The following is a 22,874-nucleotide window of genomic DNA, read 5'->3' on the forward strand; positions in this document are numbered from 1 at the left end:
GCATGTTTTTGCACATTGTGACAATCAAGCTGCAACACCAGACACCCAGGGTTAAGATAAAGAGCCTTGGCTTATGTTGGTAAACATACCGTAAGTCAAGTGTACGTTTTCCTGTTGGTTGGGTGCAGTCAGTTGTAATTCATGGCGGTGCACTTTAAAGTGGCTACAAACCCCAGGGAGAACACGTTGTCTCTGTCTCCAACAATTCTACTCAACGTTAACTCTTTGAATATTAATGAGACTGTAATCTAGATGCTTATTGTCGATGTGATCTCATACAACAACAAGGCGAGCCTCTCTCCAGTAAGTGGGAGTCCCTAACCTACTTTAGTTGGGGTGAATCTTTTCATAATTGAGAGGCATAGTTGGCCTATATTAAAATGCCTGAAATATACATGAAGCACTACTATAATGTACATCATTAAAAACGGAACCAGCATTTTTCATGGCATGTAAATCTTTCATTGCATGTTATTATAGCCATCGGGCTCATTATTGATAATGCAACTGAAAGGGGCCGCGTCCTCAGAGAGAGCCTTTTGAGTTGGCAGCGTCAGTCTGCTATGCATTGCAATGGTGTTTCTATGGTGCGCTACTCTTCTCAGCGCCGAGCAACGCGCTCCCGACATGCCCTGCATTGTTTGGATGTGGAGAGGCTCGGAGAGGAGCGCTGGTCTTTTATCCTTGTCTGACAACCCAGTAATGTACGACGAAGGGGCGTCATTTGGGGCATATGGGGCTGGCCACCCCATAGTATTCGCATTTAACCTATTGTGCATATTGTCCCCAACTCTGAATTGTTTTTGCAGATTAATCTGTTTTCATCGCAATGGATGCCAGTCCATCGACATGTCACACGTGTTTTAGCAACCATTCATTTATTAAGTACTTTCAACGTGGCACCCCCAAGTTTGGGAATGTCATTATAGGCTAAGAATTTCAAACATTTACTCTTTTCGCTATTTTAGACGTGGGGACATTATATCTACGGACATTCTATCCAAAGCGCTCCTCAGCTCAAACTGCGTTCTCTGTGGACAAGGCCCCTAATTGCAGTAACTACATACAGTAAGTATACGCTAGTGCATTTGTACCCAAACATTTTAGCTTGATACCCCAAGCTCCAAACACGTCGTGATGCATACTGTATGTGTGTTCTGAGCTTGCAGATGTGCTATTTTCACTACTTCTTGAATAAAACAGTGATATAGTGATCTAGGCAGCTGGCTGGCTGGCTGGCCACTCACATGTCTCCATGCTGTTGTCCTCGGCTCCGGCGGTGGCGGCGGCGATCATGCCACACTTGTCGTACGACTTATCGATGGCGGCCCGGAAGCTCTCGTTGCAGCCGCGGCCCCGCACGATGTGGGGCCGCGGCCGGTTGACGTCGCCGTTGAACGTGACCTCGGCGAGCGCCGTCTGGAGGCTCTCCAGGGAACTGGACTTTTTGAGGCCCAACGATGGCCCAACGTCCTGCAGCGTGTTACCTAGGAGAGGAGGAGACAGTGTGAGGAGACAGCGTGTTACCTAGGAGAGGAGGAGACAGTGTGAGGAGACAGCGTGTTACCTAGGAGAGGAGGAGACAGTGTGAGGAGACATGTGTTACCTAGGAGAGGAGGAGACAGTGTGACGCGTCAAACACACTTTGGTGGAAGAGGTGCTCGCATGTTTGATTTAAGTAAAAGTATCAATACTCTATAGAGGGGCGTGCAAGTGACATCATCATTAATCATCATACCTAGTATGTGGGAATTCCTACTGTGTGGCAAAAATAACTACTTTCTGGCACTCCAGACTCCAAACAGAAAATGCATCTGATTGCATTAAATGACATTAAACTAAGTATAGTTCTGTATTCAAAATTTGCATAATGAGGGCTTTTGTACTTTTAATCAAGTACAAAAGCCCTCATTATGCAGAATGTACCATTTTGCAAGTTTCCGAATGTATTAAAAACCTTTGGAAATAGTAGAACTACAAGCTCAGAAAGCATCACATCACTACGCGCTGTGAGCTTGTAGATCTGCTATTTTCAAATCGCCAAAATATCTAGGAGGCGGAAATGGTTACTGGTTAGTGTATGTCTTGTAATAATAATGTAAATCTACAAAGTAACTGGTAATTAATCATTTTAAAATAATTGTACAATAAAAGTTCCATATCTGCGGCTGAGATGGTAAATATGTAGATAGTTACTTTCCGCCCCTGTAAACACACTGTATCAAGTTCAAGATCGCACAGATTATGCGTCAATGCATCATTCACGCTTGGCTAGTTTCCTACATGAATGATGTAACATGGCGCATGCTTGCCTAAGACAGAAGCAGAGAGGTGGACGTACAGTACCACAATTAACTTTACAAAACAAATGATGCCACTCCATAGTCAATGAGGTGTGAAGAGTATTATATATTTGCTTGGCGGAGAAGATAATTCAGCCTTTGTCTGCGCCTTAACAAATTAAGGCGGCTGAAACATTTATGCATATAAATGGAACACCATCGAAGACAATGTGCAATGTACCCGGCTGGCAGAAGGATCATGTTGAAGAAATATAATGTCTTTAAAATACAACTAATAAGACGATGGGTCACGTGCGTACTGTGTAGTTCACAGGTGGCCACAGATGAAGGGGTAATAACGAGTGATGTTGAGCACAAGATAGAAAAAAGAGAGCCTTTAGCCTAAACAAAGATTTTGACCATTCAAATCACACACAGCTGGGCCTTTTACTTGCCAGGCAAGGATCTCACACCTGTATTAATTCATTCAGTGATTTCTAAGGCCTTTGTAATGCGCTGCGGGCGTCAATCACCCTTCAGACAAAGAACTGAAGTCTTCTTTGTGAACTCAAGTAGAGATGTGAGATGGCAGATAGCACAGTAACATGCGGGTAGGATAACTTGGTTATCTACTGCAGCGGCATGGGCAAGTCAGCTATAGCTCAAGTAGTAAGTAAGCAAGCAAGCCTTGCCGAGCCATGAGGCTCATAGGGAAGGAGCCTATCTCCTGTTTCTGTAGCCATGAGGCTCATAGGGCAGGAGCCTATCTCCTGTTTCTGTAGCCATGAGGCTCATAGGGCAGGAGCCTATCTCCTGTTTCTGTAGCCATGAGGCTCATAGGGCAGGAGCCTATCTCCTGTTTCTGTAGCCATGAGGCTCATAGGGCAGGAGCCTATCTCCTGTTTCTGTAGCCATGAGGCTCATAGGGCAGGAGCCTATCTCCTGTTTCTGTAGCCATGAGGCTCATAGGGCAGGAGAATATCTCCTGTTTCTGTAGCCATGAGGCCCATAGGGCAGGAGCCTATCTCCTGTTTCTGTAGCCATGTTTCACATATCTTGGACTCACCCTGGACAATAGACTTAGGTTTGATCAACATATTACATCTATCCAGTCACGTTTTCAGCAAAGACTTTATGTAATCCGCAAGTTAAGATCATTATCTGTTGCTCCTCATCTTCTTTTATTATTGTACAAAAGCATTATCCAACCTATTCTGTTGTACTGTTCCGCATGTTACAACATACTACCCATGCCTAACAGAAACAAACTTTTCAGTATTACCCGTATTGCTTCCAAGATTATCGGACTTCCCACACCAACACTTTCTGATATGAACAATAATGCCATCACACGGCTAGCACTCTCAATATCACGTGACACTGATCATCCCCTGTATCGCTTCTTCAACCTCATGCCATCAGGACAAAGATACAGAACCTTACCCTGGAAAAAGGTTCGTTTCAGTAGGAGTTTTGTCCCCTCAGCATTGCGGCATTAAACAAACTGCCCTGCCGATAGGATGGTTTCTGTACACAGTGGGGAACTCATGTTTTTTTTTTGTATTTTCTTGGTGTTATGTTGTTTCTGTACTATGTGCTGCTTTTGTTGTTGTTGTTTTGTTGAACAGACCTGTGAAGATGAATATCCTTCGGCACAATAAAGATTATTATTATTATGAGGCTCATAGGGCAGGAGCCTATCTCCTGTTTCTGTAGCCATGAGGCCCATGGGGCAGGAGCCTATCTCCTGTTTCTGTAGCCATGAGGCCCATAGGGCAGGAGCCTATCTCCTGTTTCTGTAGCCATGAGGCCCATGGCTGGCCAAGTTTCCAGGCGCATGCCACATATAGGCTTTGGCCTGACAGTGCGTTTTCTCTCTCTCCCTATTTCCTGTCCATCTTCACTTAATACAATCTGTAAAGGCAGAAAAGCCAAACACAAATCTTTAAAAAACTAAAAAACACCTGCTTTAGGATAGAGAAACACGTGGCACACTGTGATCATCAGAGACTATTGGTCAACTGCCCCTTACAGGTCCATTTCTATTGGTCAACTGCCCCCTAACAGGTCAATTTCTATTGGTCAACTGCCCCCTTAAAGGTCCATTTCTATTGGTCAACTGCCCCCTTACAGGTTCATATCTGCTGGTCAACTACCCCCTTAAAGGTCCATTTCTACATTCTCACAGTTATTAACTCTCAGGAGTATCACGCGTTCATGGTAATGGTCTCTTTACTCAGTGAGAACAAAGACCACCCAGAGTTAGACGACATACCGTTGCTCATGGACCAAAAGAGCGATAGCGACACAAAATGGGTGACACCCATTTAATTCATTTCAGTAGAGGTACACGCCACGCAATGTGTATCAATTATGCAAAGTAAATGCAATTAACATGCAAATTATAAACAAACATAACACAAATGACAGGCTGTCACAACTCAAATGGCTCTCTTGTGCCTTGGGCAATTAGAGCCACCCGTGTTTGTTTATCACCCATGTAAGACAATGTACACTCCCTTATAAGAAATGGGGGGTCCTGGCGCTATAGGTGATGAGACAGGCTGTGTAGATCAAGCTCCCAGGACCCCCCGGGATTATTGGAGGCATAGATCTAGTATTGCAAGACTTCCGCATTTAGAGCACTACTGCGCAAGCTTCTATTGTCTGAAATGCTAGTGCGCTCTGCTCTATTGACTCCAACGCTGGAGCCAAACCAGGAAGTATTTCCGGGTGCTTGATGCACTGGTGAGCAACTTCATTGAGCACAGACAGACAGACAGACAGACAGACAGACAGACAGACAGACAGACAGACAGACAGAGCTCCATTGTCTCTTCTTCTATGAGTCCACCCCCGCAGAACCCCGTCCACATGCGTGCATGCGTGTGGGCTGGTGTTTTTTTTACATGTGTGACTGCACTTGGTGTAAGCAGCAGCCGCACCTCCCACACCACTTCTTATTGGTTGTCCCGAGAATGTTGTTGAATGTGATCTCGTCTCTACTTTCGGGCTCACACACACACACACACACACACACACACACACACGCTCACACATTTGTACTTGTTAGGTCATTATCATTTTTGGACTCTTTATTCATGCCATTTCCACAAACCTTTTACAATTATTAACCGTAAGCCTAAAAAGAGGACCATGCAGGAAAACAGTCCTCACAGTGTCCATTTCAGGCGTGCGTACGCACACACACACACACACACACACACACACACACACACACACACACACACACACACACACACACACACACACACACACACACACACACACACACACACACACACACACACACACACACACACACACACACACACACACACACACACACACACACACACACACACACACACACACACACACACACACACACACACACACACACACACACACACACACACAGTGCTGGTGTCAACCGTCATCACTAAGGCCCCCTGACTTGTTTGAAGGGCTCTAAATGGAGCGTGGAACCTTGGCTGCTGGTTTCACGCAGGCAGCAGATCTCTTGGTGGAAGGACCACACGTCGTCCAAACACAGATTAGGCTGAGAAAATAAACCCCCATCACTGGAAGAAAACAATGACCAAATCGGTTGGCCTTTTTTCATTGAATAACCCCCTCTTGAAACAAACGTGTAGTTTCCATAAAAGAGACACACAGAGAGCTACTGTTTAGAACAGTGGTTGCCAGACTGGGGTCATTACGTAAGAAAGAGGCAATCAGCTTAGACGTACTTGTGACTGAGCTTGCAGTTTGGAACCGAGTCAAACTACATGTAATGCCCGTATAATTCCAAGTGCTGAGGACATACGTTTTTTTAACGGCTATAGCAGTAATTCTCGTCCAGCATGTGATATGTATGTCCCGAATCTGAGACCATGTTGATCTCTGTGATATTTGAGTGTACAAATAGAACCAAATGAACCCGTTAGGGTCCATTTGTACGCTCTCAGAGTTACAGACACACAAGGGTATATTTGGTTCCTATTAACTATCAATCATTTGGCTGGGGGACCCCCTGAAACCACCTCAAGGACCCCTGGAGGTCCCAGGGACCCCCACTTTGAGAACCACTGGTATAGGACACAGTAGAAAGCAGAACTGTAAGAAGACAAAGGGGAGACAACGTTCCAGCACCTTACAGTAATCCTCATATGCTGCCACTGTTATCATAGTGCTACTGGTTGGCAGTTCATCTCCACCCTCTGGCTCAGCCGCTCGGCTAATCTCTGCCTGATCCTTTAGACAAGCAAAACCGGCACCAGCTCCGCTAGCGATTAGCCAGCAATGTGAGCCGCAAAGATCAAACATAGACACGCCCATTTAAAGTGGCTATAATCGCAGAGGACATGTAATGACAGAAATGGACAGAGGAATAGAACTAGGTAGTATAGTATAGACTAGTATTCCCTTTTTGTAGAACAAAGGAAAGGGGGATTTCATATGCAAACCCATGTGTGCACTGTGCACCACTATGTATATAGCGCCCTGACCTTAAGGTCTTTTACACATGCACAATGATGATTAAACCATAGTAATGTAATACCCGGCATATGTTTTATTTTATTTCCCCGGCTTTCGCCCTTATTTTTTCGAACCCGCGGCACACTGCCAGACTGGATTACCAGCCACGGTGCCTGGACCACTGAGGCATGGCCCAGGCCAATACCCGGCATATGTTGCATCGAACATACTCATAATGCATTATGTAGGCTACTGTACATTTCACTATATATCACCCTACTCTCTAAGCTGAATGAAACAACTCTAAATGTATTCATCTACCGTTGTGGAAGCTCAGAAGAATCAACCTGGTTCATCATGAAGATTATTTCACTTTATCAATGTAAATGTATAAACAAACAATATTTTCAGGCAAATGAATCACATAATAAAATCCCTGCAGGTGTGTATGTGACATGTGACATGTCGGAAGAGGATATCCGAGTTGGCGTCCGGCGCAGCAGCGCTACTGGACGGGTGACTGCTTCTCAGCCTGGGGCTACAGAGGTCACGGTAGGACCCAGAGGTCAGCAGTTATAGCCAGTTGGTGCTGGGTTTCCACTGCCCTTTTTTACACGCCACTCTGCCCTCGCTCCGTCAATGTTAATGAAAAACCGCGGGGGGTCTCGAGGGGGGAAAAGGCCACCCCCGGCGCCCACCCAAGATACCACTCGCGATAAAAACCAACACCAATCCTATAACGCAACATATACGATAGAGAAAGGCGCCTTTTCTTTTACTGTGTGCCTTCAGGACAGTAAAATGTAACTTTACTGTGTGCTGGAAATGTCACGGGGGGTCAAGAGCTCTCTGGTTGCAGGGATAGAGCATCAAATCTGACACTCGGGGGAGAGACGTCGGGATGTGGATTACCACACCTCTTTTATTTGTCAATGAAGGTTATACTGCCTTATTAGAACAACTGTGTCCCGAGCGGAAATTTATTCAAGGAGCCATCTTGTTAACACGAAGGACGCGGAAAGGACGGGCGGACGGACAATAAATAAATAAAAGAAAACCTCCAAAAAAGGTACATTCTGGAAGAAAAAAAAAAAAAAAAAAAAAGAGGCACAGACACGACGTCGTCAGGGGGTTTAGAACTAGAATATTTCAGTACACGGATGTGGATGAGACTCAATCAAACATGTCCAAATGCCATGCAAATTTGGGGCTTTGGGAAGCAGCACGTGTAAAGCCTGCCAACAGGAGAGAGAGAGAGAGAGAGAGAGAGAGAGAGAGAGAGCGAGAGAGAGAGAGACACTGAAGCCAGGGTGCTATGTTTGACACAAAGGGGGATTGCCAAGATAGAAGCTGCTGCACCATGCAACAGTTCAAGGCGAACACAAATGACATCTGCCACACTTCGGAGGCAAGGCATTATCCTCTCCTCCTTTCGGCTCCGCTCAGTATTCTGCAACGCAACACCCCGAACCCCCCCCCCCCCCCCACCCACCCCCGCGCCTCAGCCCCATCATTGTCTCTGGTTGGAATGTCTGAGAGAACAGAGAGAGAGAGAGAGAGAGAGAGAGAGATGGCTGCCCATCTTATATTTTCCACCTGAACCAACCGTGGTTTCTCCTGGGAGATTTTTTGACGGACAGTTTTCAGTATGCCAGTCTATTATGTGATTCCTATCACACAGCAGAAGCCAGGTCCTCAATGCCAGATGGATGAAAATACATATTTCTCCCCCCCCATTGCAAACAGGGCGCAGCTTTGTCACTCCTCACACGTCTGGAGGAGAAATGAAAATCATACACGCTAAAAATTAAACGCATAAATTGGACAAGACAAGGGGATGGGGAGGAGGGAGGAGTAACAGGAATGTTATTAGGGCTGGAAAAACATGAACAATACAAAAAAAAAAAGAAAAGGAAAAATCCCCCAATGTGTTTCCTCACATAAGACGGAGGCCAAAAAGGCAAGCCGGGACAGCTAATTGGAGAAGAGCGATTGCCATTAAACGTTAAAAGGGGGAAGGTATGGCAAACTCCATGAATAAATCAGCGATGGTTATTACAGGTCCAGGAAGCCCATAGTATAATTAGAGCCGCTGAAACCGCGCTCCCTCCTCAGCCATTATTCACCACTGGGCCCTTTAGCATGTAAAGATCTGTGTACCGACAGGGGTTCCATTACACATAATTTATTCAGAGCGGCCGGGTGCCTTAAGCAGGGCGTTAAAAGGGTAATTAAGCTAAAAATAGTCTCCTCCCCGAGGTGGTCGGGGGGGTAAGGCCACGTCCAGGTGTCCCCAGGCGGAGGTGAGGGTCGGCTGTCTGTCTATGCCAAGGCCTGGATCATTAGCCCGACAGAGGACGTCCTCCGTGTATCGCTGACGATTCGGCGCCATGCCCGTGCAGGCTTATTGGCGAACGTGTGGCGCATTAAAGGGGATATTTCAAACATGTTTGGTGGAAAGTTTTTAACTTGCATGATTCAGTATATTTATATTAATTTCATCAGCCTTTCTATACAAACCCGTTGTAACTTAAAACACCATTTTATTTCATGATAGATTCATGGAAAACACCCTGTCCTGGGTTCTGGTAACTGATATTGTCCTTCTAATGCATGAGGGGGCCTAGCCCCAGTATGTTCCCTCAGCACTACGCTCATTCTGTAGCTCCGAGATGCGGTCACACCCACGGCCCCTCCCACTGCGGTTCAGAAACGGCGCATGTTTCCACAAGGAGCGCTTCTTACCCTTTTCACCCGACAGAGACGATTATGTAGCGCTTCTATGGATCGCTTTCTTTCAGACTGCTTCCGATTAGCTGTAATTATCAAGTTGAAAACGTGGATACGCTGTGAGCCAGCATGCTCTCATTTTACACTGGATCAATCCAAGGACATCTGTTCTTGTTTCTCCCTTTTCTGTTGGAGCTACTGGGACCTGTGACACGCACACACATTGTTCCTATGCATTCATCTAATGTTGTGGTTGTTGTGCACATCTGACATGGCTTGTTTATGTGAGAGTGTGTGTTCTAAGCTGCACCGTTGGCCATGTTTGCCCTAGCAGGATATTTCAATAATAATAATAGCTCAACAGGCTGAGAGCAACTCTCTGTTTCAAATAGCACTCTAGCCAGAATAACGAATGCTTTCTTCCATCCACATTGACTGTGGAACAAGCACAGTGACACAGGTTCTCAGATCAGCTGCCAAGTGGCCATATACAACACCCTGACTCTCCCTCTATAAGCCATATGCGATTGCAGCCTGCGAGACCCAATTGAGCAGCCCGCACACCCCTGTCATAACTTAGAAATTGCGAAGTTGCGAAATTGAAAGAGAGAAAAGGAGATAAAGGGACAGGCAGTGTGTGCGTGCGTGCGTGGGTGTAAAAGCAGGGAGAAGGAACATGGGAAGAGGTCTATACTGTAGAAGGAGACTCTAACAACCAAAGTTTCTAATACCATTCCAATGACTCATTTTCAATTGATTGATGTTCACCATGTTAATGGTTTTTTCAGACCTCCAGTTCTAGGAAACACAGAATGGGGGGGACTTTTTTTTAAATTATTTCCACACAACAGCTCTAAGGTATATTAATGACATAGTAAAATGTTGAAAATGAGTGGAATTCCCCTTTTAAGTGGTTGTTTCTGAACTTATTTGCAAAGATGTGTGACCAATTGTTCTTGATTAATTGAATGCACAGGAGCACAATAGAAAGAAAGAGAGACGGACAGATGTTAAATAGCTTTAGGATAGTGGCCTAAATGGTAGCGATATTAGACTCCATGGCCACGTCTCTCAGCTCTCTCAAGGGGACAACAGCTACAATGTGTTACTATGCACTGTATTAGTCCCAGCCATGTTGCCGCGTGTCCCATTCTGCCTCTCCCCTTTCATCCCTTCACTCAATCTAGCTCCCAATCTAAATGGAATTGAACCGCGGGGGTGTCTGGGGCAGTTTAGCATATTTCAACAGTGATGGGATTCAGAGTCATGAAACCCAATATGCTGATCTGATTTGGGGGAGACTGCATGAGCACCTGAAATGAGATTAAAAGGCCGGAGAAAAATTGTTGAGGATAAAGAATGAAACTGTGCCGATTCCATTTGGTAAAACACGACTGGTTCAACATGCAAAGAGTTGATGATCAAAGAGCTTGAAAGACTACCGCAGATGAATTAAAGATATGGCTGCTAGCTCAACAAGCTGGGAAGGTAGCGTCATAGATTGGGTATTTGTAGCGCGCCGCCCAGCTCCCCCTCTTCCCCTCCCCCTAGTGGCACAGTCCCAAGAAAGATAAATCATAAATAAGACAAGACTAGACTGTATAGCACAACAAGAAGTTAATCACAAAGGGAGGGCATAGAAACTATAAACACACACATAGACAACCCCAAAAAACACAAAACAACACGTGAACATAGCATAGGAGTCCTCTACAGTGAAAAGGTGGGCAGTGCCTCCCTGCTTGGCACTCAGCATCAAGGGTCGGATTGGGGGTAAGTCCCTGCAACATACTAGCGTCATGTCCAGGTTGTTTACTTAGTACATCATGTCCAGGGGGTGTACTTAATTGTACATCAAGCTGCCTCACGCTACAGAAACAGGAGATAGGCTCCTGCCCTCGGCAAGGCTTACTAGGTTGGGGACAGCTCTGATCCTCAAAGGGAGTTTGTTCCACAACTTCGGTGCCAACACAGCAAAGGCACGGTCACCAGTCCTTACTGTGCTAGACCGTGGAGTCTTAACACAACTGACTGCCAGATGGACCTGAATGTACAATAGCATGCTAATCAATCACACAACTCGAGCCGAAATACTGGGTGTTCATTCACCATCACTTGATTTCAACACTAGATTGTATTTTCTGCCATCTATCATGATTTGTATGCATTCCATTGACAGCTATCAAAGTTAGTACTAGGTAAAACAATATCAACAAGGAAGTCATTTTTCTGTTCTCTCAAAGATTGAAAGGTATTGTGTATTTAACATGGATATCTGCCAGTAACAAATGTGTTTCAAACTCAAAGAGCAAGTTGGAGGGAAGTAGGGAAACAAAACTAATGTGCTGAACAATTCCACAGATAACTATCATGTACAGTAGCACAATGAGATAAGTGACAACATCAATGAAACCACCATTTTCCTAGCTGTAACATTATGTTATCGCATAGTGAAACGTTGCCGTCATAAAAAATAGATAAAAAAAAATACATTCGCTTTTTGTAAACAGCAGTGTTTTCCCCCTAACTAATCACATTTAGGAGGACAGGCTGACGCCACTTTGGCACAATTAAGAAGCCTTTCTGATTGAATGCCGTGATAAAATATGCATTACACAACGACGACAACTCAATCACGGGGCTCTTACCATATCCTCTCATATTCTGCTCACTTCCTGCATGCAATAACATGCATTAAAGTTTTAATTGCCAGATAGCGGCTAAGATCCTATTGAGCTAACTGGTAAACGAAACCTATCTAACCTAATCCAACTATCGGCTTTCCCCCCCTTTAGCAGCACTTTGGCAGTGGCCGCTGGAAAAGTTATGGCGGCACTCTTTATGACTTTGTAAAGTTTGTGTGTTGCTCGGTAGAGGGCATGGCCAGCGGTGTGTGTGTGTGTGTGTGTGTGTGTGTGTGTGTGTGTGTGTGTGTGTGTGTGTGTGTGTGTGTGTGTGTAGGAGGACAGCGAGCTCTGGGCTCCTGGAGGATTAGAGGTGGCTGTGATCCGTTATGATTAGCCAGTGATCCACAAGCAGCAGTAGCGTCTGCTCCTACACCACCCACCCACCCCCCCTCTGAAACAGAGCTCTGGGCTCTCCTCGCCATCCTCTCTACCCTAGACGCAGGCCAGTGTGTGTGGGTATGCACGTGTGAGATGATGGGGTGTCGTGTATGGATTAAAGCAAAATAAAATCTCAGATTTTTGACCCCTTCAAATGCTGTAAAAAATAATAGCAAAAACAGTGCCTATAACTACAAGCTCTCAATGTGTTGCAGACAGGGAGTCAGAGTTAAACATGGGTGAATGTGACAGTGTGGCTGTGGCTTGTTATCCACTATGAGGGGCGGGGCCCACGGGGCGACACCAACGGTCCGACATGCAGAAATCAACCGTCGCTCCCCAATGCGTTGGTCCGACATGCGTTGCATGGTGCTTGCGGTTAGGGTTTGGTTAGACGGTTTAATGAATGTCGGACCTTTGGTGTGTCGGAACTAAAGCATGTACCTGCTGTGCTGATTGGCCCTATTTTGCCAAAGTAACTGTGTGAAGGACAGTGTGTTACAGTGGATCACGTTTCTCTGTGTCCTTTGTCTTCTAAGCATGGGGCCTTTGTGCTGCCCGGGGCTATGCCACCCGTTTCGGTGCCCCCTTACTTGCAAAACTCCAGTATTTTTTTTGTCTTCACCCTTTGACTGTGTCTTCTAGTGAGATGAAGCTCATTATTCACAGTGAAACAGTATGTGGCGTGGTTTGATGTCCTGGGGGGAATGGAGGAGATCCATGGCTCTGCTTTTCATCCCCTCTCTCTGGTCATTCATTGTCATTGCCATGTTGGCTTATATATGTTTTAATCCCTGCTTCTGGTCACACTAAATTAAATACATGGATTTCCTTTTCAGAAAATGTGTGTTAACTGCATCAACCCTGGTGTCCCCAGCAAAACAACATAAATGAATAGCCGATCTACAAGCTCACAATGTGTCGCACGCACGCATCACAACATGTTGTGAGCTTGTAGATCGGTTGCTGCTCGCCGAAATATTTGAGGCTTAGGTGATTAAGAAATGTTTTTAGTTTTTACAAATAGCCTATGTCTGAGCAGTCCAGTACTTTGCAGGAACACGTGGTTTCAAAAGGTCACATTGCCTTGTATGTGACCGCTCTTTCATACTGTTATCACCTACCTAGGTCCATGCTCTTGGACTTGCGCGTCTTGATGATGTCTAGTTGAGCGGCGTCTCCAAACTGCTTGGTGCGTTTCTCTGACATGCTCTGGCGGCCGAAGCCCTCGCGTTGGAACGACCCGTCTGGGTCCGTGTCCGGACTGAGGGAACTAGAGAGGAGAGAGAGAGAGAGAGAGAGAGTTAGGACATACAATACATATACAATATGCGACACAAGGGGGCAATCGGGCATTGGTCATGTATGGAAGAATAACAGTGAGAGAATAGCGAATAACAATTCAGCAGCCAGTCTCACAATGCATTTGTCACATAAACAATAGAGGGTATGTGCATTGTAATGTTCTATGGCAGTGTATGGGACTGCCACTTAACATCAAGATAAACCGCAGCCAATGAAGACAGAGTCGAAGGTGGAATTGACTGTTTACTTCATGACAAAGCGGTGAAAACTGCAAAAATAATAAAACAATACATTCAGAGTTGTTGTTAATTGACAGCATTCCAATCATTTCACAACTAAATAAACCCAGGTAATTAACAATCATACACACACACTAGCTAAACCACATACACTCATCAGTGATGATTAGTAGGATGACATACACCTGAGGCTAGGCTAGGCCATGTTATGTTCTGCAGACAACAGTAAACATTTGTCAAAAACGTTTCCAAATACAAAATAAACATAACAAAATACCACAAAATTGTACAGAAAGTTAGCATATCTAACATCAACTGCAACTTACAGCATTGCCTCTCAAAAGCTTCTAAGTTGGTAGATGTTTTCTTTTCTTAGGCTTACAGCTCTGAACAGTGTGTGTTTACTCTCTGCACTGTTGCATCAAAGATGGTGCTCACAGGAAGTGACTCTCATTATATACTGATTTCTTCAAAATAAAAGCACATGTACACAGGATGACAATAAAGTAGTTGCAGGCTTTTCTAAAGCGGACAGAAATACCGACATTGCTTAGAATTGCCTTAAAGGCAAGACATGCATGCTTAAAGTGAATGGCACATGGAGTGGCAAAGCAACATGCAAAGTGAGTTTAACATCATGTAATGTTGTTTAATGCAATCAGAGAGGACGTTTCTGTTTGGATGCATGGGCTGTCAAAGCCAGAAAGTAGTTAGTCACTAGGCATTCCTGCATAACGTCCGGGTTTGATGATGATGTCACACGCATACCCTCTATATGAGACAATATGTCTCTCAATGTGAGACACACTATTAACCTACATCAGCTTAAGTACATTGTGTTATAATCGTATGTACGTAATACACACCACCTGCCCACCTCAAGCATGAACACAAATGCACACGCGCAAGCACACATATGCACGCAAGCACACATACACGCATTCAATCAGTAGTGAATAATTGTAATCAAATCAAGGACATCTCCACTCCCTCCTTCACAGGGATCAGGAAAGGGTAAGGATAAGGGGGAGCGGGGGGGGGTGTGGAGGGTGCTGAGTGTGTGCCAGGGTCAGGGCCCACTCAATATCCCCCTCCGTATGTCCGAGGCATGAGGCCCACCTCAGCAGCGTCTATCGCTGTCTGGATCTTAATTGAAAGTATTGGAGGAGGTGGACAGAGCGGGGGGGGCTGTGAGAGGTGACCACCTCTATTTGCATAATGACGAACAGTTTGCAATTAAGCAGAAGAGAAGTCTCCCAGCACAGACAGAAGGGTGGTACTGTATATTGAGGATCTGATTATGAGCTCTGATAGATGCGGACGCACATTCTCCATCGGCCCCTAGTGCAGATCCACATCTGCTACTTTTTATGCTTTTACAAATAGGGCACAGGACACAGACATATATTGGGGTTCTTTATTTCCCAAGAAGTTGGTGTTGGTGTATCTTATTGGTATAAAGAATGCCACAGTTTGGCAAATATGGCATGCAAGCCTGTAACATTAAATAAATCTAAACAAAATACGGTAGTGGCACTATCTACATAAAACAAAGAGGAAAGATACCACAATGAAATGAGATATTCCATTTCAATGAAACAAACATAAAATGACATTAATTGTGAGTTAAACCTAAAACTCACCACAAACAGTGTATGAGGAATGGCCAACTCACACACTGAGCAAACACTGGTCTCCCAAGATTCACCCTTTTCCACTGAGAAACACATTACATTCACAACATTATAGTAACCTATAAAGAGATCAACCTTACAGTTTACTTAATGTAGAATTAGAAATAGAAATACAAAGAAGCAGTTCTTACAGTACAAAGACACAAAAACTCATATCAACCAAGTTGATAATAGCTAGTTCAGCTTTCACCTCTTGTTTACAATCTGCAACCATCAACAACATGTATTCTTAATCATCTGGAAATACACTCATACTATAGGCTACTGCATCAAGAATGTGTTTACATTTGTATCTGAAAATATACAATGCAAGTATTGCATTTTTACCAGCAAAATCTTCTCAAAGAATCCCCACAAATACAGGTTGCTTCTTATTATTCAAGACGTTTTTCAGTGTAACCCTTGACCCCCAGAACATGGCACTCTTAAAGTGACAGTGTCCCTGGTGGATTTACATAGAACTACAGGCATATATGCCACTGGGCTACACACATGTGTGACAATAATAGTGTGATCAAGTAGGGACGTTAATCTATGAAAAAACCCCGGAAAAGTCAGAATATAGAGATAAGAGGTTTCTGCCCGACGGCAACGGAGCTGTATACACACATGATGCCGACAGGACAGCACACACATGATGACGTACAGGACAGCACACACATGATGCCGTACAGGACAGCACACACATGTACAGCACAGTGTGGCGACGAGGTGCATTTGTTTGACACACGTGTGCCTGTACATGTGCGCATGGTGTAAGTAGGCTATACTGTAACTACAGTACACGTGTAGCATGAGCGTCGGCTCCCGATTCCCTGGCATTTATCCAGGCGTAACCTGCACTTATTTGGGTCACCGACTCAACACCAAATAAAAGCACCCCCCCAAAAAATAATAATAATATTAATAATATAAATATAAATAATAAAAAAATAAACTCAATTCTGGCACTGGCATGCTGTTGCTCTCCTGTTGACTATGATCAGAATATGTGAGAGAGGGAGGGACGGACTCCACCCGACATGGGAGGAATAGGGAGAGAGAGATGACAGAGCACATATTATTCATCCATTCATCACCCCTCGCTTTTCTGCTCTCATCGTGGAAGAGCATGAAAGAAAAAAGAGAAAAACACGCACACGCGCACACACGCGCACACACACACACACACACACACACACACACACACACACACACACACACACACGCACACACACACACACACACACACACACACACACACGCACACGTACTTCATCTGTTGGAGGGGAGAGATGAGGGAAGGAGGGGAGAGGAGGGGAGGGGACATGATGGGAGAGGAGAGGGGTCCTCAAAGTGGGGTCCGGGGACCAAACAGCATCACAATCATGTTAAACACTTTATGTTTTCAAATGTTTGCAATATGTTGAATCATTTTAGATATTTTTACAGAATGTTCTCTTCTAGGGGTCCCGGCACAAAACATTTTCCGATGGAGGTCCGCAAAATATACTGTACATCAATTTGGGGGAACTTGGCACAAAAAAAGAGAACTACTGCTCTAAACTAACGGGACAGACAGACAGACAGACAGATAGACAGACAGACAGACAAAATGGCCAACGGTTCGGTTGGAAAAGACTCCTGTCACAATCGTATGGAGTGAATTGGATGTGAATGACATGATGAGTGATGATTGTGTGTGTGTGTGTGTGTGTGTGTGTGTGTGTGTGTGTGTGTGTGTGTGTGTGTGTGTGTGTGTGTGTGCGCACATGTGTACGTGCGTGCGACTTGTGTGTGTGTGTGTATGTGTGTGTGTGTGTGTGTGTGTGTGTGTGTGTGTGTGTGTGTGTGTGTGTGTGTGTGTGTGTGTGAGAGTCATAGGAGTCATAGAAACCCCACTCTAGCGTGTGTCATAATAATACATCTCTGGGACATTCTGTAAAAAAAATACCTGCCAAAGAACTGGCCACATTCACAGTTTTCTAAAGCACTGAGTACCGGCCATGTGTCTCCCTTAGCAACAACGTGGCTGAAGCCCACATAATTAGCCTGACGACAGGGTGTAATCTTCAGGTCAATTTAACCTGGGCATCACAGCTACCACAGTACAGTAATTGGCGATACAGTCAATGTCATGCTTTGCACCCTTTTACCCGTCGTTAATTGTCCAATGAACCGGCAACGCCGGTATAAAGATGTATATATTATAACTGTGTCGTTTGTGATGCTAAATAGGGAATGAGAAGGTATAATTTTCATATGTCAAAGAGTCTTTAAGTATTTTGTGCCCGTGGCCTTCTTTTTCAGAATCCATTTGGATATAACGTCGCCTCATCGCTCATTCTTTAAGCAGTGTTTAAAAGTGATTTCCACTATTCTGAGCAGATGCTTTTCCCCGGCGTTCACGGTCTTCCCCTCATTCAAAATTAACTGGAGTTGAGGATTGCTCAGAGGCAAATGCACAGTCTCAACTTTCCACATGTCTCTCTCTCCCTCTCTCTCTCTCTCTCTCTCTGTCTCCCTAACGGGAAGTTAAATGTGTGAAACTGCTCATTGGAGGTGTTGCTAAGTGATGCATGCTAAAAGCTCTCCATGCACACAATGGCTTAGGCTCCTCACCTCTTTTTTCACCTCCCATTCGATATATTTCCTTTCCCCACTAAAGCGTCTTCCTCTCCCTCCCCAACCATGACAACAGAGGTGTCTCAAAAGTGCAGCTCCATTTTGAGCAACAGTCTTTCTGTGCATTAAGAAGAGAGTGATGGCTGGAAAGGTGCTCCTACATTGACCATTTCACACGGTGGCCATTTTGCTCTTACGGCATAGTAATAGGATGTACAGTATGCCAGGGGTCTTCAACAGGGGAATCCTATAGGGGATCCTCAGAGATACTGTAGGTAGGGGGATGCCAAATCCTTTTGTGATAGGGACATTAACTCAATGGCAAGATGACCGCCGTATGAATATGGTCTATTAATGCTTTGCTGGGCCCTGACGAGTGCTGTCTGTCCAGCCTTCAACATTAGTCTCTCCAGCCACTTATAGATCGCAAGACAAAAGAGAGCTCCCATTAATCCTGGCTTTGCCATATAGAAGCCAACAGAGCGGCAGTACAATCTCCTCCTTGTGAGCTACTGTATAGCACACTGCGTGCTGGCATTGTGGAACCAGCGGTGTGACATGTTACAACACAGCATTTGAAAGCATAGTGATCGGTAGTTTCTATACGTTTACAGCTACTGTATAGCGTACAGTATACACGTCTTTCGGAGAAGACAGTCACTGAATGGACGACGTAGCAGACCACGGTCACAGAAGAGTCACAGAAGTACTGTACACAGTGTACAGTACTGTTCCTTGACAGATTGACATAAAGTCTGTTCTTGAGGGGCGCTAGTCCCTCCTATGCCCAGCGTTGTGTGTACCATATAGTGATGATTTGATTGGCTGAGCCCCCCATAGCGACAATTCTATTGGCTGAGCAATGTACATAATTGAGGATAAAAAGTGAGGACGCCAATTGTGATTGGCCGGAATGTTAGGATGTATGATGATAAGAGCGCCCCTCACACGGGTGTGATTTTTCCAAATATGACGAGCAAATATGAGCAAACTCAGTTGTTCTCTCACTCACTTGTTCTCTCTCTCCATCTCCCTCTCACACATACACACAGATTGTACCGTAGTTGGGTAGACTTTATAGCACATTTATTTGACTAAAAACATTTACGTCTTGTTTATGTAGACTAGGCTTTTAGGGTAACTGCATTTTTTTGCAATCACAAAACCATTAGAGGGCGCCTGCATTGCAGAGGTTGTGGGTTCGAATCCACCGCGGTGCGGCCGGCTTTGCGTCTACACGAACACAATTGGCTCGCGTTCGGGGTAGCTGGGAAGCTGGGCGGGGAGGCTGTATGTCCTCCCGATGGGGGCTTCTCACCGCAGTTCAGGTGGTACAATACCTGAACCTCCCCCATATTTTAGTCTTTTATGAAGAAAACAAAAAAGAGAAACAAATAAGTTGCAGACAGTGGCAGGGGGGACCCTAGATTTCACACCCCTGTACCATTGCTTGCTGTAGACTGCACACACACAGCCACCCAGCACATGTCCACGATGCAATTTGTCCATCTCTCTCGCCAGCTCAAAGGCAGCTCAAAGGCAGCATTCCCATTCCGTCTTTGTAAAGCTTATACACAAAAATGTGTATAATGAGGGCCTTCAGACTCTCGGTCCTGTTGTTGGACTAACAATAAGGTGCATACCATACCATTCTATCTCCCAGGAGAATGCCCCTGCACGTCGCTAACAGCCGGCCGCATACCTACCTACTGCCGCAAGCTAATGTGACAGCGGCGCTATGGACAAACTGTGTGGAGCCATTAGCCCGGCTGCAGAAACTTACACCCTCAGGCCATTTCAATTGTGGCTGCATGGGTGGCTTTAACCACTGTAACCTGACATTTGTGTGCTACCAAAATCCTTCCAACATGTCAACTAGCCCCAACCGGAGTTGACAGAATGACCATTTGCCACTGGGGTGCGGTTGTTGCGGCCGCACAATGTTTCCCCATAAGTGGATGGAAAGCATAAGCACGCCCTCGGACAAAACAGGAGCAGCTCTGCAGCCACCACGACTCGACGGCGCAGAAAGAGAGAGAGAGACAGAGAGACAGAGAGAGAGTCGATCAATAAAGACGTCTTTTTGTCTGGCGGGTCCTATGTGTCAGGGTTCATTTTTGCACCGCCGGCGCTGTGGTTTGGGGGTGCTTTAATCGAGTTTAGGTGACAGAGACTCACCTCACTTCTGCTGAGTGCAGAGAGTGACCGGTGCATGTTTCTCCTCGGAGAGGAGTAAAAGCTGGGAACGAGGCCGAGGCCATTTGGGGATGCACTGGCTGTGCGAGCGTGCGAGCGTGTAGGTGTTTATTTTAGCATCACTCCTGCTGTTTCTTCTGTTATACTCCCTGTCACAGTGACGCCCGGTGGGGGTCTGCTCCGGTTCACAGTGGGTTAAGGAGACGGGTCAAGACGAGAGCAAACACCACACGAGATGGTCGTCATCATCATACACACACGTGAAGAGCATGCAAATGTTAGCATGTGTGACACGCTGGTTATGCAGCGCCTTATCACTGAGATGCTAGTTTTAATATTCATCAAGCGAAGGGGAGACAATTAGCATTTAAGGCAGATTTAAGACCCTAATGAGTGTGTGTGTGTGCGTGTGTGCGTGCGCACCGAGGGGGTTGGATGTTAAATGTGTGTGTGTTTTGTGAAATGGCTTTGGTCAGCATCGCCGATTCAACCTACGACCTCAATGGACAAGTACACTGTGTGTGTGTGTGTGTGTGCGTGCGTTGCGTGTTTATCATGTGCGTGGACAGGAAGAGCCGCGGGATGTTTTACATAAATTGCGGGTAGTTATGCTAATAGCTGGATGGGGCGCACACACACACACACACACACACACACACACACACACACACACACACACTTAATAGAGCACTTGTGATACTACTTGTGAGACTATTAGGGAATCAACTAAAGCGGCTGTCGGGAATGTTAGCTTAAAATCTACACAGCGGATAGGTCTCGTTTTTCTCTCCCTCCCTCTTTCTCTCTCTCTCTCTCCCTCTTTCTCTCTCTCTCTCTCCCTCTTTCTCTCTCTCTCCCTCTCTATTTTTTGGAAGGAAGAGTTTGTTTGTTCGAGTCCACATGGGCCCTTTTTTCCACTTTATATGTTAATTTGCGGAAATTGTTTACCAGCCAGTGTGTATCCGAACACTCGTGAGATTGAGAGGGTTACGAGCAGATTACGGGATGTGTGCATGCGTGCACGCGTGCGTGCGCGTGCACTTGCATGTGCGTGTCCTCTCCCTGCATCTTTGCAGTTTGACAGAAAGTGTCAGAGCCGCCTGAGAAAATGATGTACCCACCTGTGACACTGACGAGAAGGGTCTCTCTCTCTCTCTCTCTCTCTCTCTCTCCCTCCACCCATATCCCCCTCTCTCTCTCCATCTCTGTCTAGCTGTGTCTTCCTCTGTATGTGCCAGTTTAATGAGAGCTGGCGTGCTGTCGGCAGCATCCAGTCTTATGACGTACAGTCAAGCCTGTACAGTCGCACTGTGGCAGGGCAGCGAGGGCCACTCCTAGTAGAGTGGAAGTTAAATTCTTCTTTTTTAACGCATTAAAACCAAAAAAAAAAAAAAAAAAAGTGCTTCTGGTGGGTCCCTGTTACAACATATTTTGCTTTTGGGGGGTCCCTAGAACAACATGTTTTGCTTCTGGGGGTCCCTGGAACATCATATTTTGCTTCTGGGCAAAATACCAACAAGAACACAATATAGGCAAACGAAGCAGGCTTTTTGAAAATTAATTCAAAAGGATACAGACACAAGAAAGCCGTTAGGCTTGTTTCCGTTGTGGTCCTTTTGGGGAAAGGGGACATGGGGAGTAACAAAACAAAACAGACTAAATAACTAAATACCATTTGTATTTTGTCCTGACCCTGTTCCTTTTGGGAAAAGGTACAAAAAACCCAACCAATAACCAATAAAATCTAGATTTTTTTTTAAAAATTCTAAGCTAAAAGGTCATGTAGACCTATGGATTTAAGAATTTAGGTCATGTTATCAGCCAACCATCTTTTTTATGTGCATTTAAAGTTTTCGAAGGAACTGATCAGCTTAAGGCTGGAAGGCAAGTCATTCCATTGAACTGCTGCAAAATATAGGAAAGATGATTTTCCCATATTGCTGTATATTTCTATATTATTTGCCTGGTCCTCCTCTCCACCGAAAGGGATTCATTATTTTGACAACAATGGAAAAAAAAGGATATGGAAGGAAATTGAAACCAGAGACTGACTGTCTGTCTGTCTGTCTGTCTGTCTGTCTGTCTGTCTGTCTTCAAAGGGAAGAGACAGATCAAAAGAGCTGCACATAACGGATGGATCCGCAGCGGGCAATAGATGTCAACGCAGGATCCCCCCCCCCCCACACACACACACCTAACCGCATCCTGTCTCGCCTCTGACGTAAGCCTGAGGAGTCTCACACCGCAAAATGTGTCATGAATGTTAAAGATAACATA

The 22,874-nt window shown here is 45.3% G+C and overlaps 1 protein-coding gene across 2 annotated transcripts in view; it reads right to left on the reverse strand.

Annotated features, from left to right (window-relative positions):
* Positions 1-22,874, reverse strand: part of LOC308336535 (partitioning defective 3 homolog) — a 462,106-nt gene that overhangs the window by 135,184 nt on the left and 304,048 nt on the right. For both annotated transcript variants that reach the window (XM_080793921.1, XM_080793920.1), the window contains 2 exons: positions 13,684-13,832; positions 1,248-1,487 (listed from right to left, as the gene is read on the reverse strand). In XM_080793921.1, coding sequence (XP_080650047.1) covers positions 1,248-1,487; positions 13,684-13,832 — 389 coding nt within the window. The remainder of the gene's footprint in view (positions 1-1,247; positions 1,488-13,683; positions 13,833-22,874) is intronic.

This window comes from Protomyctophum bolini (genome assembly GCF_963924005.1).
Source record: "Protomyctophum bolini genome assembly, chromosome: 21".
Classification (NCBI taxonomy): Eukaryota; Metazoa; Chordata; class Actinopteri; order Myctophiformes; family Myctophidae; genus Protomyctophum; species Protomyctophum bolini.